Raw genomic sequence first — 19,972 nt, 5'->3', positions numbered from 1 at the left:
ACCATCGCGCCCTCTTGCACTGTTTCTAGGAAATCTTGCCTATGTTCTTTAGGGAGGTGGTCTGTGAAGTGCAAGATTGAGTCTCACAAGGAGCGATCATAACGTCCTAAAAGGGCCGTGGCACTTGCTGCTTTCATAGATGTAGCGGCTGTGTTGCAGATCTTGCTTCCTGGTGAATCTATCTTTTTGCTTTCCTTATCGGGTGAGATGTTGCAGATGGAGAAGTAGCGTGAGACTTTCGTGCAGCCAGAATTACCACTGAATCAGGAGGAGGATCAGACCTGTATGTATGTATGTATGTATTTAATGCTTGTTAAGCGCGGCTGTCACCCAGAAGGGTATCCTGGCGCTGAGACCATATCCAATCAACAAAAATAGGCTACATTACTCTAGGAAACAGGTGGGTTTTAAGATCTCTCTTAAACGTGGACAGATCATGGCTACTTCTCAAAGCCAGAGGTAAAGTATTCCATAATGTGGCGGCCGTAAAACTAAAAGCGCGGCCGCCCATCCTCACTCTGTTTATCCTGGGGATCCTCACCAGGAACGCAGAGGAGGATCTTAAAGGTCTGGCTGCTTGATACCAGGAAAAAAGGTTTTGAAGTGGTATCGGTCCTAGTCCGTGCAGAGCCCTAAACACAAGACAAAGAGCTTTAAAAGCGATCCTCTGCTGGATCGGTAGCTAATGAAGGTCAGCTAGAGCTGTAGATGAAGAAGCGGACCGTGTTCGAGACAAAGCCAGTTTAGCGGCCATATTCTGAATCCTTTGCAACTTTAGGATCAAGGTCTTGGGAGCTCCCAGAAGTAGTGCGTTACAGTAGTCTAACCTACTGAGGATGGAACTACGCACTACCTCGGCTCTGGCTCCTCGGGGAAAGATTGGCAGAATTTTACGTAGGGCGCGAAGCAGGCCCATACATGTTGCTGTCCTATTTACAGAAGCATCGAGCTGCAAATTGGGTTCAAACAGAACTCCTAAATTGCGAGCCGATTCTGCAGCTTCCACCGAACCCGGGATGGAAGTCGGCCAGAAATCGTCCGGTAATACGCGTGGAAGACGGTCTTGAAGAACAGTGGAGCACCTCCGTTTTTGATCCATTAAATTGGAGTGAGTTGGCTCGCAACCAGGCTGCTGTAGCCGACATACAACGGTGAAAAGTGTCCCTCGATATTATCTCTGATCCTTCAAATGAAAAGATCAACTGAGTGTCATTGGCATAATTAATGACTGATATGCCGAATGACTTTATCAGTTCAACCAGAGGTCAGAGATATAGGTTAAAAAGGATCGGGCTAATCGCCGACCCTTGAGGGACTCCTTGATTCACCAGTCGTGTGGATGATCGAAAGGGTGGAAGTGCCACAGCTTGTTGTCTGTTATCAAGATAGGATCTGAGCCAGTTTAGAGCCAGACCGCTCACTCCCACTTTTCGAAGACGGCCGAGTAGAACTTCATGGTCTACCGTGTCGAACGCGGCCGACATGTCAAGCAGCACCAGAAATGCTGCCTTGCCCCTGTCGACACGCATCCGTAGGTCGTCCAACACGGTGACCAATGCGGTCTCGGTACCATGGGCCAGTCTGAAGCCAAATTGGGCCATGGGCCGGTCTGAAGCCAAATTGGGCCGCATCCAGAATCCAGACCTTAAGAACAGAGGATCCTGTTCAGGTGGGTGGTACTTTTTGATGATCCTTGACGGTGCAGATTTTGCCGGCGGCGGCGTGAGGAACAACTCCATGGCTGGATTGAGCAGGCCGGATACTAGATGAAGTAGTGGTCTATACGCTGTGCGTTATGGAGTGTTTAAAAAAAATAACAGACGTTGATAGAGTAGATGTCGCCACAGGAATGTTCAGTTTAGGTGCACCACGAACCAGGACCTCCTGAAAGGTATTAATGTCATCAATTGGAGACGACCGAGGTTGTGGTGAATCGGACAATGTAGGAGAGTAGTCTCTGGTAAAGGAAGACGTGTCTCTATGGTGATGATGGCATGAACGTGATCTGGACCTGCGGTAACAGTGGTGAAGTGAATGTCGTGATCAAGTGGAGGATCGTGAGTGCCCATGTCGAGATCGACGGTGCGATCTCGAACATGATCTTCTAGGAGCCGGTCTGGTCCGAGGTACCGCAGGAGCAAGAGGAACCGGTGCTGGTATTATTGGAGTCACCGGAAGCTGAGCTACTGGAAGCTGAGGCGGAGAAGGCAAAGCCGGAATAGGCGTCCCTGAAGGAACGTGTGCAGGTGAAGCTAGGGTGGAAGATTCAGGTATCTCCACCAATGAAAGAGATCTGGAGTCAGTCCGATGAGGAGTAGATTCTCATTCTTTTAGATGCCTTTCCTCGCCTCGACGTCGATGATCCCTGCAACGTCTGTCTTTGCCGTCGACTTTTTGACGAAGCTCTGCTCCTCGATGTCGACCACTCGACAAAGAACGAGTTCTCGGAGTCGACCAATCACAGCGTCGACATTTCATTGTCGACGTCAATCTTCTATCTCTCCGCTTCGGAAAGACAGTATCCCCTTCACATCGTCACCTGTCTCGACGGTGTGAAGTGGCTCTCAATATCGTTCTAGTAGTCATCGACATGGAGCGTCGGCGCTTCTTCGACGTCGAGCCCGTCAATGATGGCGAACATGTCACGCCGTACCTCCTTTCAACATCGAAGTCCTCGACTGGGACACTGGGGGTTGAGATAAAGCTGTGGAGGGACATTTTCTTCCCCTTCGCTCAGAGGTCCCTCTGGTTACCTGGTATTTTCTTCTCTTTTCTCTTCCCTGCAGGCAAATCTTTTCCCTGTCACGCAGAGTATGTCTGGCGGAGAACTTTCAGATGTCAAAGGACCTAGGAAGATGAGAGGAAGGTAAACACAGCTTTTTTTCTGCCACATCTAGGGCATTTGTCGAAAAGAGATGGCATTATGAAAAAGAAAAAGGCCTTTTTCCTCCGAGAAAAAAACACTTTGCTTCACAGAGAAGGACAAAAGACTTTAAGTGTAGCAAAAAGCAATGAAATTTGAAGAGTTGAATTGGAGAAAAAAAAAACTAAAGAGGTAGAGTTCAATGCTCCATGGGTCCTGTCAGAACGAGCCAGAAAAAGAACTGAGATTACTTCCTCTGGCAGAGCAGGATGGGATATTGGTTATCTCCCTGCTCTTAAAGGCACAGTTTTTCTTTTTCTATACTTATAATGGCAGCCTAGGGTCAGGCACTTCTTCATATCTTTCTATATATAGCAAAAGGCTTTCTGAAGGTTCTTTTTCCTTGCTATTACAAAAAAAACATATTCTGAGAACATATATTCTCGCTGTCACTTATTTTGCCATTACAAGATGAAGAACTCTGACCTCTGTGGAACTTACTCTAGGCTGCATTATGACATTCTTAAGGTACTTTTTCAAGGTCTTCCCGAAGAAAGACGTACTTCATCACTTAAGAACATATCTGAATAAAGTGCTCCAGGGTTCCCTGCACATGGGCGGGACTATTAATCGCGTATGACTATACATGAAAATCCCCTACGAGAGAACATGGTCTACACCGCACACATTCACCAAGCACTATTGTGTAGATGTGTTAGCGAGGCAGCAAGCTAATGTATGCCAGGCATTACTCAAAACACTTTTTCAAACAACGGCAACAGCTACAGGTTTGCCACTGTTTTGGGAGTTTACTGCTGTATAGTCTATACAAAGCTTGTGATCTACAGCTCACATGCCTCGAACGGATAATGTTACTTACCCAGTAACCATCTGTTCTTGGCATGTAGAACTGTAGATTCACATGCGCCCTCCCACCTCCCCGGGTACCTATACCTGTTGCAATTTTCTTACTTTACATACATAGTCATGGATATCTCTATTCTACCTTACTAACTCCATTTTCACCCTCTGCGTAAAAAAAAAATCTAACAATGGAGTCGTTGCCCATGCGCACTATCACCGAAAGGAGGAGTCACCTACCTCATGCCTGGAAAGACTTCTTTGAAGAAAAGCAACTTGCAAACATCTGGACCCAACACTAGATGGCAGGAGTATGCAAAGCCTGTGAATCTACAGTTCTACATGGCAAGAACCGATGCTTACTGGGTAAGTAACATTATCCTTCCTGTGGCACCCAGTGTGGACTCTGCTGTCCCTTCCCCATTCAAAGTCCATAGACCACTGTTAATTCTGGTCCTAGTCAGTCGCATCATTTGCTGTTAAATGTACGGGGTTCATCTGTAGATTCCAATATCCATCTTAGAAGAGCAAGTGGATAGACATTAATCTGTGGCTGCCTCACAACATTTAGCACTGGATGTGCAGCAACTGTGTCTGAATACATCCACTACTATGTGGAGACTTCTCCACCACATGCTCTTGACCAATAAATGTGCAGCACATGAAGACCTGTCATTTTTCCAGCAGGTCGACAGTGTGTGCCACAAGGCATTGTTCCACATATGTGCAGCTGTGCTTTATTGAGCTGCATGGTCCTTCGGGACTAAGTGCTACGATTGGTATCTCCCTTCCAAGATGTTAGTCAGACTTTGGCATCAAAGAACTGCACAACCTGATTCATACTCCACTTGTAATGATCACAAAGCATCAATCCTGCTGCGAATTCTGGTAACAAATTTTTATTTAAAATACTAAAATCTAAAGCCCTGCATGACTCTTACTCTTGACTATATTGTTTAAAAAGTGATCCTATACCTCCCAACCAAATGCCTATGGACAGACTCCTAAACCACGATATTGCTCTAGTTGGTCCAATATCATTTTTGAGTAAATATCCCTGATTTCTTAAGGTATTCATCTTATTTTGATATTTTGCATCTAGAGAAACTTTGGAACCTACTGCAAATAACTAAAAACAAAGCAGTCTGTTTTCACTCGTGTGCCTCCACTTTAATCCCTGTAACCCCACTGTTAGGAGAACTCTGAAGCTACAACTTGGTAGTGTGAATGGTATATAAAAATACAATTATTTTAATTAATATTTGCTCTGCCCCTGCTGCCAGGGGGAAGGTCATTTTGGGGCCAATGATACCATAAAAGTATTGATGGGTTAAAAAGTGAATTAAGGGGAATATTATTCACCTCCGGGTTCTGAGTGATATCATAGACAACTCAAGCATCACTCTCTTTGTCTATTTGATGTCACTCAGACCACTTGGTAAAAACATCCCCGCAATTCACCGTTACCCATCTCTAATTATATATGTTCTGCTATTACTAACTGTAATTGCATTTATATAGCACTTGCTACCCTTGTGGAGGCTTTGAGGCACTTTACACCATACAGCAATCTGCGCCGAAACCCAAGATCGGGTTTAGCCCAGTATTCTTGGTTATTGTTGGCTATTGAGATTCGTTTCGTGAGTTTAAGATAACAGTTCCATGCATTCACTCCAGTTGCTTTGTGGTGGATTAAATGAATATGACTTAGTTGTAATCATTAGTGGGCAGGGGTGTGTATGTGATCTCATGCAGGTGGTTAGTGGGATTAATAGGTGATCTAGGTTGCAGGGGGTTGAGTTTCAGAGGTCGTAATGTAAATGTGTTGTGGGCAGTATGCAAAAATACAATACTAGAGATTGTGCTCAGTGAGAGGAGGCATGCAGAGGATGAAAGGAAAGAAATAGGGAAGACGGACAAACTAAGAATATATGGGTAACAGTTGCAACATTGAAAATGCTACAGTGGATGTCACCTTATGTCCATCCTTCAGATTGGGGTCACAGTAATAATTACAAAAGCAAACAGGGATACGTTTGGATGTGTTTTTTAAGATTGGTTCATCTTTTCTCCCATATTCAAGTGGTACCTGCTCCTCCCTTTTTTAGCCTGTTTTGCAGGCATTGTATGTTTTTCTGTCTTTGCAACTTGTACCACCTTTTTGTGGGTTGTGATAATAGGCAATAAGTTATTTTTTTACTATAAGTATGATTTAATTTGCTCTTTAAGTCTAGGAAAAGCACCAAAAAAGTGTGGAATGGCTTTCAGGCCTTGAGAGAGATTGCACAGTACGCTGCAATTCTGTCTTTTGTCAGTCAGGTGTTCAGACCACCTCTCCTACTTCCCTGTACACTTTAGAGATACCTATTCACTTAAGACTGTTCGAAATGCAGAAACTCCCAGAGCAGGAAATAGAGAGACGTTTCCACTTTTAATGATCGCTCAGAGTTTATCCAGCTCGATTAGTGATCAACAGATGGAAGGTTTCCATTCATCTACCTTCAACTTCTCATTATGTTGAACCCGAGCAAATCATTCAAGGTGGAACGCGCAGACTTCTACCAGTCCTACATCTGGGTTCTAGGAGTGTACCACTGAACTTCAACAATGTTCTTGGATTTAAAAGTGCAGAGTGTTCAAGTTTTCATTGCCATTGTACCTATTTTAATGGATGGGTAGCCATGTTTGGAGGCACAACCAGCCCCATGCTTACAGGTATGGGGCTAGTTCCGCGGGAGAGCACAGTAGAACTGAAAAGAAATTACACTGGCCAGGTGGGAGGTGTCAGTTGCATGATATGGTAGCTGGCTGGCTGGGAGAGTCCCGATTTGGTGGCTTGCCTAGGTACAGTTTATAAATAAATATCCTACAATTTCACACTGAATGATATCTGCTCACCTTTACCTGATTAGCCACTTGTACACAAGTCACAACACCAATACTATATACACGATTGTAGTCACCCGTGCCTATACCAGTTGAGATTCAAGCATGCCACATACTTAGTTGACATTGTTTTGTTAATGGATTGATAATTATCCTCTTGGGCCGTATTATTATTTCGTAAATGCACACAGTATCGACATAGTTCGGGTTCTTATTCTCACAGTACCTCTATAGTGGTCACACTGTTCCCCTCACTCAGTATGGAATCCAGTTAATTGCATTCTTTAAGCACAGACTGAAATTCACAGAGCACCAACTCAGTAACCGGACATAAGCAAAACTACCGAATTATTTTATTGGGTTCAAGAAAGCCTTTTAGAGGCAAAGGTGGCCAGCCCAAGAGTTTGAGTTTGAGTTTTAAAATATTTATAGAGCGCTCATACACCTGCGGTTTCTTGGCGCTAGAACTAACAGGGTCCAGGGCTAAAAAGACGGGGAGAGCTGATGAGGATTTAGTCGAAAGACTTAGTGAACAGATGGGTCTTGAGATGTTTACGAAATTGAGAGTAGAGGGTGATGGTGCGGAGTTCTAGGGGGAGGGAATTCCAGAGTGTAGGGGCAAGGGTGGCAAATTTCGAACCTCCCCACTTCTGTTTATGTTTATGTTTATGTTTTATTTACTTATTAAGCGCGACTGTCACCCCAAGGGTATCCTGACGCTGAGACTGCAATTGTCCTGCTGGCGAGCTATAACTACCTAAGTTTTAGGAAATAGAAAGGTTTTAAGATTCTTTCTAAAAGAGGTAAGATCTTGTACACCCCTCAGCGCCAGCGGGAGAGAGTTCCAGAGTGTCGCAGCCGCAAAACTAAAAGCGCGGCCACCCATCCTCACTCTATTGACCCTGGGAACTGTGACTAGAAACACCGAGGCAGATCTTAAAGGTCTGGCAGCACAATACCAGGAGAAAAGGTTTTGAAGCAAAATTGGCCCCTGTCTATGCAAAGACTTAAAGACAAGACAGAGAGCCTTGAAACAAATTCTCTCTTGGATGGGCAGCCAGTGAAGGTCTGCTAGAGCACCCGAAGAAGAGGCAGAGCGAGGGCGGGATAGGGCCAATTTAGCTGCCATATTTTGAACCCTCTGCAGCTTACGGATCAGTGTTTTAGGGGCTCCCAGAAGTAGTGCATTGCAGTAATCTAATCGACTAAGAATAGAACTGCGCACTACTTCTGCCCTTACCTCTTCAGGAAGAAGTGGTAGGATCTTACGTAGGGCACGAAGTACGCCCATACACCCCGCTATAGTTCTATTCACCGAGGCATCAAGCTGCAGATTGGGCTCGAATATTACTCCCAGGTTTCGGGCCGATTTGGCCGCCTCCACCGTACCAGGAATAGATGTCGGCCAGAAATCATCCGGGAGCGGGCGGGGGGTTCGATCTAAAGAGCAATGGAGGACCTCTGTTTTGGAGCCATTGAATTGGAGCGAGTTGACTCGTAGCCATTCCGCAGTAGCCGACATGCAGCGATGGAAAATGTCACTCGATATTGCCCTGGTACCCTCAAATGAAAATATCAATTGGGTGTCGTCGGCATAATTGATGACAGAAATGCCGAACGACTTTACCAGGGCAACCAGGGGGCGTAAGTATAGATTAAACAAGATCGGACTAATCGCCGATCCTTGTGGAACACCCTGAGTCACATGCTGCACGGCGGAGCGAAAAGGTGGTAATGCTACTGCCTGCTGCCTGTCGCTGAGATAGGATGTTATCCATCTCAGAGCCAGGTCAGTGACTCCTACACTCCGGAGGCAGTCCAGTAGTACTGCATGGTTTACCGTGTCGAACGCGGCCGACATGTCAAGCAGCACTAGAAATGCTGACTTTCCCATGTCGACCCGCGTTCGAAGATCGTCCAGCACGGCAACCAACGCATTCTCTGTGCCATGAGCTGGCCTAAAGCCGAACTGTGACACATCCAGGCCAGCGTTGCTTTCCAGAAAGTTGGACAGTATTTTTGTGACCCACTTCTCTACCACCTTAATATTAAAAGGAAGGAGCGAAATAGGCCTATAGTTGGCCGGGCTCAAAGGGTCCAAAGTGGCCTTTTTAAGCAATGGTGTGACAGTTGCCATCTTCCAACTATCTGGCACTGTTGCTGTATTCAGTGACTGGCAACAAATGGCATGGAGCGGAGGAAACAACTCTGTTTGAAATGCCTTCCAGATCTTATGGGGTATAGGATCCAAAGGCGATCCTGAGGACACACCATTTGCCAAGGCACCGAACTCCTCCAAAGAAGGGCAAGGAAAACAGGATAGCTGAGTCTCCAGAGAGTGGGGTTCTGCAGGAGGAGGCGGGGGGGCAGTGGACGAGCCGCCCGTCTGCAGCCCATTCAAGATTTTCTTAATCTTATCCTCAAACGCCAGAGCCACGGCGTCGCACAGTTCCTGGGAGACGGGGATAGCCGGTACAGTGCATGGCGGGTTAGCTAGATTATCAACCGCCTTGAACAAAGCCTGCGATTTATTAGGGGCCTTGGCCAGCATGTCTACCAAGAATTGAACCTTGGCTTTCTTTAGCTGGACCTTATATTCCAGTAAGGCGGCTTTGTAGATTATCCTATCAGCCTCCCTATAGTCCCTTCTCCAGAATCGTTCCGCCTGCTTACATCGGAGCCTGTACTGTCCAAGCTCCTCAGTAAACCAGGCATTAGTTCTTCTGGGTCTATCCCTCACTTTCCTCAGTGGGGCCAAGACGTTCAGAGATATCTCAATCTGCTGGCAGAGAGCCTGGTAGCTTTTTTCCACACTCTTTCACCATGAATGGGCCAGGCAGCAGATTCGGTCTAGTCGGATGTTTCAATAGACGAGTCCATTGCCTACCAAACTTAGTAGCACCTGGCTCATTTGTCCTTAATGGCCCGGGCAGGGAAATAGAGAATGGGACCAGAGTGTGATCCGTCCAGCATTGATTCTCGACCTCCCCTACTGTCACCAGGTCTTTGTCGGCAAATACAAGATCTAAAATATGCCCTTTGATGTGTGTAGGTACTAAAACCAGCTGTGCAAGTTGTATATTAATGCAAGCTTGGCAGAGCTCTCTATATGCCAGGTCTTGAGGGCCCGACGGCCAGAGGTTAAAGTCCCCCAACACTACTAGCCTAGTGTGAGAGTTTGAGAGGTCATAAATAAGGTCAATCAGTGACTGAATGGCCGTGGTGGTTGAGGCGGGTGGCCTGTAACACAGCAGTCCGGTTAACAGAGTACCACTCTGGGCTGTGATGGAAAAGCCCATGATCTCAAACCCTGGTACATCCTGTACCTCCAACTGTAAGATGAAGATTGACTCCCTGTATATACATCTAATACCGCCCCCCCTCCCCTTAGTTCGAGGGGAGTGTTTAATGCGATAGCCCAAGGGACAGGCCCACCCAAGTTCCACTGCGCAGTCTGAATTGGTCCACGTTTCAGTGACGAAAAGAACGTCTAACTGAGAGGACTCAATCAGAAGAGCGATTTCCACATGGTGCTTAACAAGCGACCGAACGTTAAGTAGGCCACAGGATAGTACTGGCATAGGAGAAGGAGTTATACAACAGCCATCCCCAGTGTTGGAGTCAATAAAAAAGGCCCGAGGATCTACCAAGGTAGCGTGGGATGGTGAGGAGGGACTGAGAGGACGAACGAAGTTCCCTGGTGGGTACATAGTGGGTGATCTCGGAGGAGATGAATGCTGGTGCCAGGCCCAATCGGGCCAAAAAGGTGATGGAGGCGAGCTTGAATTGGATCCGGGCTCGCACAGGGAGCCAGTGTAGGGTTTTCAGGAGGGGGTAGGAACGGTGAAATTTAGGGAGATTGAATACCAGGCGGGCCGCCTGGTTTTGTATCTGCTGCAGACGCCGTAGACTGTATGCAGGGATACCTGCATAAAGGGCGTTGCCGTAGTCCAGGCGGGACACCACCATGGCTAAGATGATGAGTTTAAGGGCAGAAAAAGTGAAGAAACGGGACACCCTGCGTATAGTGCGCAGTGAAAGAAAAGAGGAAGATACCACAGAGCTAACCTGGGAGTGGAGGGTGAGTTGAGAGTTAAGTTTTATGCCAAGGGTTTTGACAGAGGAAGTGGGTTCGGGAGAGGGACCAAGAGAGGTGGGCCAGAAAAGGGAGGACCAGGGGCTGGATGAACCACCCGTCAACACCAGCTCGGTCTTATCGGGGTTGAGTTTAAGATGGTTGTGGTTCATCCAGTCCCGGATATGGAGCATGACAGTTTGGAAGTTAAGAACAGAAGAGGGAGAAGAGGAGATGTTGAAAACAAGCTGGAGGTCATCCGCATAATTAAATGCGGCGACCACCATCTGTTGAAGAGAAAAAATAAGAGGGGCAACAAAGAGATTAAACAGGAGGGGGGAAAGAGAGGAGCCTTGGGGGACCCCGCACTGAACTTTTCGGACGTCCGCTGTGAAATCACCCAGGCGGACGGCCTGGGTGCGGTCACTCAGGAAGGAGGATAGCCAGACCAGAGCAGTCCCCCGGATCCCCGCCGCCCTGACACGGGAAAGCAAGATGGAATGATCCACCGTGTGAAAGGCGGCTGAGAGATCGAGGAGCACTAAGGCCTGGCGCTGGTTGGTATCCATACCCTCCCTGAGGTTGTCTAAGACCGAGAGGACAACGGACTCCGTGGAGTGTGCGGGGCGAAAACCGGCCTGGCGAGGAGCGAGAGCTCCATGAGTCTCTACAAAGGATCTCAGAGCGCCGGTGACATGGCGCTCGAGCACCTTTGCCAGGAACGGTAGGAGCGAAATGGGGCGGAAATTGGCAGGGACAGAGGGGTCTGCCCCAGGTTTTTTCAGAATCGGTACAATAACCGCGGACTTCAACGGAGGTGGAACAACACCTTGAGTGAGTGAACTGTTGAGGAGATGAAGAGGGGGGGTCTTGACAGGTAACAAAGATGTGGCGAAGAATGTGAGCGGGACAAGGGTCAAGTGGAGAGCCAGATTTAACCAGAGGTACTAGGGAGGACAGGGCTTCCCTAGATATGGGGGGGGAGGGTAGTGAGTTGTCCTTTGGGAGGGGGACATTGGGGGTCAACAAAGGAAGGAGAGGAGGGCGGGATGTTCGCTTTAATGGTCGCAATTTTGTTGATGAAGTAGTTGTTGAGGGAATGGCAAAGTTCCTCGGAGGGGGCGGGCTTAAGGGATGTCCTGTCCGAGAATGCCAGGTTATGGACAATCGTAAAGATCTCCTTAGGCTGGTTCTCTGCGGCAAGGATTTTGGAGGAGAAATAGGCGGTTTTGGCCTCCAAGATGTCTTTTTTATACTGGGTAAGGATGTTAGTATACTCCAGTCTTAGAGTGGGGCAATAATTTCTCCTCCAAGCCCACTCCGCGCGACGCACAGTAAGTTTGGTGGCTTTAAGCTCTACGTTAAACCACCGGTTGGCGTCTTTATCACGCTTAGAGGTGATACGTTTGAGCGGGGCAACAGAGTCGCTCCCAGCGGAGAGCCATTGGTCTATGGCCTCAACCTGGGAAAGGGTGGAAAGGCCCTGTAGGGAGGGGAGGGAGGTGTTGAGAAGGGAAGAAAAGTCTTCCGGAATGACCCGGCCCCATGCTCGGACCCAGGTGTTTTTGGGGCGAGGGGGCTTAGTGTGTCCACACCATGGCCGCAGTTGCATAGGAAACCCACATTCCTATTATCTTCAGACTGCATCTCTGTGTCTATATTCGGTTTATGAATGTTAGTCTCATTTAGTTATTGGGTTGTGAGTCCAGACCACTGAATTTAGGCAGGTGCTTAGGGTACCGTCAATAGTGTGAGCTAGCATCTAGCGGTGGAGGTACGAGGAGGGGGCTCGATTTGAGATAGTAGTGATTGCACCTATTCGATAAGCTGAGGTTTGCCTCTTATTGACGGCTTTGAATGATATTTACGTTTCAAAATAAAGTATGTGGCTTTGCTTAACGTGGGCGCGCACGCCAAATACTATTTTTGAATCCCACCCTGTCCTTTTGTCTACATGCTTCAGTTACATGAGTAAAGTGTTCAGTGGTGTAAGTGAAAACGATATTGATTTCTGCGTTTACTTTTAGACTTTGAGGTATTCTTGACTTAGCAATATTCTAAAAAAAATTGCTTATTAACTGAACACGAGTCCGGTGCCGCTTGCTTTATGGAATGAAATAAACGCCTTGACAAGTTTTGTGAAGGAGTGTTTGCACAACTCTTTTTTTTTCTTCAAAGATAGCGTTTTTGGAGGTGCCGATCCTATATTCATTCAAAGAATTTTGTATTTGTACAAGCACTCCCACCAGGTGCCTTCACAGGGCCATGCTCAGGCTGGGGATTGCCATCTCACAGTGCAACGACTAATGCAAAATGGAAGCAGACCCTGAAAGCGGCCACTGAGTTTGTCTTATTTTGTTTGGGTTGCAGGGCTGGGACCAGGGAGGTGCATAATAAACTGGAGAAGAACAGGTGTGTATAAAACTGGACACTTTTTCTTGCTAACTGCTTTAGAAAACACTTAATTTAAACAAACAAAAGCCTCTGTAAAATCATGTGTGTTTAAAGCAGCAGTACCACTCATGGGTCAGCTTGCCTACTTTTCTGTTCTATTCAGACTTTGTTCTTTTTGACAAACGTTTTGGGTTCATTTAATCTGTCAAAAATACCACATTTATAACCCCGCCGTGGAAAAAAAGAACAAAAGGAAATTAGGATATAAATAAGGTGTGTGCTTATCCGCCGTGCTACAGTGGTTGGTGGTAAGCCTAACAGTGGCACCTTAATTTATTTTAGTTAAAATGCTGCAAATAACTAAATGACACGACCTAACCAAAAAGATTAAATCTTATTCTAGAACTGAATAGAAAACAGATAGAAACAAGGGGCAATGCTGATGGTTTTTGTTTGTTCGAACTAGCAACTAAATAATTTAGCAAATTAATGTTGGCCACCCTGCCTGATTGACTAAGATTCTGTTTTGTGCACAAACCATGCTTATGGTGGAACAAGCATGAATTTACAGGTGCCTTGATGTGTCTATTGACATGAAAATGCATATATAAATATGCTGTGCAGAATCTTTGTTAACCTGGCATCTACCTCCGCGACACAAACCTGTTGGCTTCAAAAGACTCAGTCAGAACACATGCCTTCTGACCTGGACCAGTCAGGACCAGAAGAAACTGGCAGATTTTCTGTCAGGCATGTACCTTTTAAAAGCATGTAAGGAGGAAAGAACCAGACGCATCACTGACTACTCCAGCCTTGTAGTACACCAGCCACCGGAGACAGAGTTTTGCAGTCGGCCAGCCTGCAACTGATGGCATCCTGCTAATCTCGGCCTGTGATTTGGAATGTATGTAAATTATCAATTGGACCACCTTTATCAATTGGACCACCTTTATCAATTGGACCACCTTTAGCCGGCTTGATAAATATGAAGCACTGGTTGACTGACTGGCTTCTTAGGTAAAGATTGTAATAGGACTATAAAAAGGTGCATTTTGGGGGGCTGAATGAAATTGTATTTGTCACGTTGGGGGCGTAGAAACTGTAGATTTTAACTTGCCATTAAATTTGACATTGTTCATCCCATTTCATGGGGACTCAGTAGTTTTCTGTTTTTGATTAGTTTTGAAGTGACAGTTTCCACACAAGGAGAAGAAAGGCTTCCTGGAAGTCGAGATGTTATTTTTCCTTAAAAAATGCAGTATACTGCTGTGTTCAGGCATCTGTTATTCAAATCCTTTGTAATAGAAATGTTGTAATCAGGGTGACTTGGTTACACACATCATGTTGCTTCCATGTTCACTAAAAGTGATACAGAGCATCCTTCTACATTGAGCAGTGGCAGAAGCGGACAACCAAGCCTACATGTTCTGCCTGTCTCTTTAACTCCTGCAGCATCCAGACACAACACCATCTGATGAGTTACCCCTTCTTCACTGACTTTTTCATGTGCAACCAGGCTTCATAGCCATTAACTTTTCTTTCTCTTCTGCCCCTCACACTGATGGGGCCTTTTCCAGTTGTGCCCTCAACTGGTTCTTTCCCCTCTGCTGTCCATGATGTCTTTCTTTCCACCTCTGGACCAGGTGACCACGTATCTGCCCTTTCTCTACCTGCACACACTCTGAACTGTAGACGAGATCTGGTCTCCAAAGTCTGTTCCAATTAAGGCACCTGTAAAAAATAAACTTGGTGCAAATCAGCAGGATACGGTTGGGCCTCCCAGTGCTCATTTTTGGGGTGAGAGTACAAATGATGACTTTCCAACGGTCTGAGTGCCGGAAAGAACGACGACTTAGGCATAGGAGGCTAGAAAGCGCTCTCCTGGTTAGTGAGAGTGCATAATTTCTTTCTTTATCCTGCTCAGGGTGGGGAGAGTGTTATATGGCTTCCACGAGTTTCCTGGGTGCGAGAGCAGGGCAGTTGTCATTACTAGCTCCTGAGTAAGGGAAGAGTAGAATGGATTTCATCAATTACCATGGTTCCTTAGCAGATATTTTCTACTCTATTAAACAGGTTTAGGGCGACTTGTCAGCTCACGCTAGATGATCGCAACCTCGCAGACCGTGTCACGAATACTAAAGCCCTAGCTCCTATTAGTATTTCAGCTCTCAGTGTGTGCTAAACGAAAAAGAGACACGCAAAATAGTATATGTACTGGTTTATGCTGTACAGGCCAGCGACATATATAAGTGTATATAAACAACTGGGTAGTAATCAATTCAATATTCCTCCATTCCTCACAGCATGTGTTTGTGGACAGTCGTTGGTGTTTTTGTGACTCGTGCTGGAATTCAGCATAGCTGAGCGATGCGGAATGAGTGCACATTGGATCCCATATGCTGATTTTCTTTTATTGAAGCAAGCTAATAACGAATCCCATGATTATTCAAAATATGCAGAATCCTTTAAATACATGCAGAAAACAGGCAAAGTAATGAATGGGCAGTTGAACAAATGTAGACTTTTAAAGAAGCCTGCAGAAATTGCTACACAGAAATGTGTAGATCTCGATTCAAAACGATGACCAGAATTATTTTAACCAATGTAGGCATTCCAACCTTCTTGTGTGGAATAGCCTTGTGAGGAAAGCCTTTTAGATCTGTCTGTGTATTCACAGATATATATTTAACCCAAATCTCCCCATTCTGTCGTCTGTGAAAATAACGATGGAAATCCAACGAAAATATAGAACTTAACATTAAAGAGATTTTACCCTGCATAGTTGGGCACTGGAGGTGAGAAACGTATACTATTTCTTCCGGTACTCTGATTGGTGGAAAATGAGGTTCAGAGGGATGGGAATTGGAGGGTCGGTGGAGGTGCTAGAAACGGAGGTATTTTGAGAGACGGGACGAAGTCAGCAGTAAAGTGCAAGAAACGGGGAAGGTGGCGTGGGCCAGAGGAGAGTCATGAACGGAGGTTCTTGTAGGGAGCCCACCCCCAAGAAAACATACAATAGAGGGAAAATAAAAATGAAATAGCATTATTTTAAAACCCTGGGTTCTTATTCAATAAGAAAACATAGACCTCCCCTCATTTTATTTTTTTACTTTCTCGTGCTGCATTCATTCATTGCTTTTATTACACTGCCCTTTAACCCTGGCAACGGATTCCGTCGGGTTCCTAATGAAACCATTTTCACCTCAAGGGTGGGGGCGGGGGTTAATGCTCGACTGCTGACCGCAGAGCGCCCTGCATTGCTACACGCGTGAAATGCTGCTTTACAAACCAGCCGTGTTGCCATGGTACCTACAGTTATACCACTGCAATACTTTCTTTTGATTTTCGGAAAGACATCCACTTCGGAGCAGTTAAGGCTAGTGGGGTTATAGTCATTAGGTCACAGGAATTCTCATCCTTGTCAGCTGACCCCTTAATTCCCCTGCTGGTTGTACACGGTGGACCACACTGCCGCATCTGTTCCAGCGAGCAGGACATTGGTATTTTACTCGCTTTGGGGGTGGGGTCGGGGGTATTTATGGAAAGTAATGAAATGTGAAACATGGTTACGTTCTAGGGAGATAGTCTTGAAGCCTCAAATCTGATAAAAAGTATTTTGTGGTACTGTTGCTTTAAACTTGGCCCCGTGTGTAAATGGTGTATGTTAAATAGTGGTTTGCTAGTCTACTTTCAGACATTGACCCGTTTTATATCTGTTTTTATGTTCCTTCCCCAGACGTGCACATCTGAAGGAATGCTTTGAGACCTTAAAGCGGAACATCCCCAATGTGGACGACAAGAAAACGTCCAATCTCAGTGTCTTGCGGAGTGCCTTGAGGTATATTCAGGTACGGCAGCAAAGACTCCAACTTGGTGACATGGCTTTAAATATGTACTATTCTGTGCAAGGACGCACATAGGTCCCATTTGAAAAGAACAGCTCATCCATTTATCTTTAAAAGTCTGCGTATCTTCGTCTTTTTTCTGTTTTTGTGGTCTTGCAATGCTACAGCCTATCTGCAACAAATAAGCAAAGGGCCTCTGAAATAATTAAGTAACACTAGCATAATGGAGTTTTAAAGTATATTTAGACGATGAAAGGCGCTACAGTCGGCTGGTAGCTCCAACTGACTCCAAACACAGTACATTTTTACGTTTGTAGTATTGTATAGCACAAGCACGTTACATAGCGGGATGAACACGAGTATCAAATGCACTGACTTAAAAAAAGTGAAGTACTAAATAAAGTATATTTAAATGTTAACATTGAGGTTTATAAAAAATAGTATGTACATTATTTACAGATAACCGATCATTGAGTGTTGGCGTCAGTGATAAAAATAGGAAGGGCACGTTTGGAGGGAGAAACTGGGCGAAATGGGTGAATGCATTAGAATAGATAGAAGCTTAGTTTGCCTAGGATTGTCCACTGGAAATAAATCTATGTTGAAAGCAGACCAGGAAGGATTCCTTTGGCTGGCACGGGGGTTGGAATTCCAAAATTTAAAAGGGCAACAGGAAAATGATTAAGTCATGGTACCTTTTTTTTAATTTGTGGTACGGAATGCAGTTCTGTCCTGAGGTCCTGTTTTATAATATAGGATTATGTTTCTCTTCGACATCTTCGTTTGTATTATGCATTATTTGTCATATCGTTTATTTAAAAATGTAGGGTGAATCTCATGTCGGAAACAAATCAAAGGGGTTTGGGTTACTCAGTGAGAGCAGGTTAGCCATTGAGGATATGGAGTCAAGCCCAGGTAGAAACATGTTTTTAGACGTCTTTGCTAAGAGTAAAAATATCTGGCTATGTGGCCAGAGGGTGCCCTGGGAAATGGAGAAGGGTGTGGGGAGCGTTGAATCACTGTAGAGGAGACATTTGTACCGCACCTTGTCAGCAGGTTGACGCTGGAACTCTCGAAACCCCTTGATATATTCAATATAATGTTTGTGAAATGTATTGAAAGTCATTGAAGATGGTGAGAAATGATGTAGTCGCTTGCCTGTAACCAATTGATGTGTTTTTGTCGAAACTGTCTAAGAAAAAGAAATATTAAAAAATATATATATATATCTGGCTAAGAGCCATTCAGTTATATTTTTGTATCATATGTGTATTAGAGTGAGTTACGCTAACAGAGTAGTAGATCCATCCGGGTTTCAAAGTATTCAAATTGCAGGATAAAGAAGGTGGGGCAAAAATGTAATCTTGGAGGAAAGAAGGTTTCAAGAGTGAGTGTATGTAATTTATCTGATGGAGACGATTAATTAAGTATTGGGCAAACTAATTACGAACTTGACTCATACAGTCTTTAAGACCGCCTTCAAGATTTTCCAAGATTTTGTTATTGATCATGTCGAAGGCTACAAACAAACTAACAAACTGAGACAGAGCCAGCATTATCAAGCATGTTCATGGCATCGGTGACGTCTTAATAGTGAAAAATGATCTGAATCAGGACTGATTTGATCAAAGAGGCCATATTTTACCAACAACAGTAACATAATTACCACAAAACACACTTTTTAGAGCTGCCACGGCCATACCCAGCCCCCCACAATAGGCAAATGGCACGTGCTAGACCTCTCTGAAAAGCAGTTGATCCAGGTGTAACTTACAGCTACATGGCCTCTGCAGATTACACAACTTGATATTGTCTCTCCAGCTTCCAGCAAGTCTCTTTAAACCCTCAGAGGTCTCTTCAGATGATGTCTTCAGTCCACTCATATCGTATCTTCTTGGGGCTTAACTGGAAAAGGAAAAGCTGAATTGTTTCAGGCCGTCTGTTTATGTAAGATGCTGGTTGGGCATCCTGAAGTGCACACTGCTATGAACAACATTTTGACCTTCTACTTAACATTTGCCAATTCGGACCCTGTCCTTGATGCCAGTGAAATAAGATACATGTCATCTACTCCATCCCCGACACGGATGGAGTAGATGGGTTTATTCACTGATAAAGCATCCAACAGCTATCAACTGATTCAAGAAAGCAGCATATACCTTTTTTATTCAGCATTCACTCTTGTTTCTTAGTGCTTTACAATCCAATCTCTACAATATTTAAGTAGCCTGCACGTCTCCTGTCAACCATACCACTCCATGCATTTTCTCCGATCTATATAGATATCAGTGGTACAGACAAAGGTAACCAGGTTTCTTATCCTTCCTTCAAGCAATAACCAGAATACTAAACTGCATTTATGCCCCACTTAGTTTTAAACAGCAAACAGTTCTTCCAATCGGTTTGTTTCACAGAGGTTGTGTCTTAGGAGAAGGGCAGTTGCACTCGCCTGGCACTATACGCCGGTGTGTCCTATAGAGCTGTTTGGGAAAAAACGTATTATGAAAAATTGACTTTTAAAAATTCTGATTCCACCAGAATCCGAGCACAGCACCCTGTTTTTTGGCTAACAGCTGTGAAAAGGTGACCAATATTGCCCCATTTTTATTCTGTATCCTTGGTTCAATTCTGGGGTGCTTTTTAACTTGTCTCTAGTTCAATGCGAATCCTACCGTTACAAATTCAAATTGTGTAAGCTTTGGCTTATTTGCAATGCACACTTTATCTCAATAAGTTGCTGTAACAAGCTGCAAGTCCGCTACGGAAGATTATTCTTTTGCTAATTATTTTCCACATAAGGTTGCAAGTCCATAAAGTGAAGTTTTCAGGATTTTGAATAGTTTCTTGTTTGAAGATGTTAGACTACTGATCACTTGCTCCACCCCAAGTGTTTTTGAGGACTGAAATAGAAGTCATCAACTTGGAATGATGCACACAGTTGTTATTGAATCTGCAGAATACCTCAGTTCCCTTGTATACCCGCTAAGCCTCTCTTGCTTGCTTAGTACTAGACATTTGTTGGGCCGGAAATGTCCCCTGCATGATATG

At 45.0% G+C, this 19,972-nt stretch overlaps 1 protein-coding gene and 1 long non-coding RNA gene across 3 annotated transcripts in view; one reads left to right on the top strand and one right to left on the bottom strand.

Annotated features, from left to right (window-relative positions):
- The window catches only part of MNT (MAX network transcriptional repressor), a 183,659-nt gene that overhangs the window by 108,445 nt on the left and 55,242 nt on the right, over positions 1–19,972 (top strand). The window contains exons 3-4 of one of the 2 annotated variants that reach the window (XM_078679303.1): positions 13,056–13,097; positions 16,816–16,927. In XM_078679303.1, the coding sequence (XP_078535429.1) occupies positions 13,056–13,097; positions 16,816–16,927 (154 nt within the window). The remainder of the gene's footprint in view (positions 1–13,055; positions 13,098–16,815; positions 16,928–19,972) is intronic. The other variant, XM_078679304.1, reaches the window with a different exon arrangement.
- Positions 1–19,972, bottom strand: part of LOC144822148 (uncharacterized) — a 175,591-nt gene that overhangs the window by 136,377 nt on the left and 19,242 nt on the right. The window contains exon 2 of the long non-coding RNA XR_013608567.1: positions 18,699–18,829. This is a non-coding gene — a long non-coding RNA (uncharacterized LOC144822148). The remainder of the gene's footprint in view (positions 1–18,698; positions 18,830–19,972) is intronic.

Source organism: Lissotriton helveticus, chromosome 3_1 (genome assembly GCF_964261635.1).
Source record: "Lissotriton helveticus chromosome 3_1, aLisHel1.1, whole genome shotgun sequence".
NCBI lineage: Eukaryota > Metazoa > Chordata > Amphibia > Caudata > Salamandridae > Lissotriton > Lissotriton helveticus.
The sequence above is the reverse complement of the archived record's forward strand: the minus strand, read 5'-3'. Positions and strand labels throughout refer to the sequence as shown.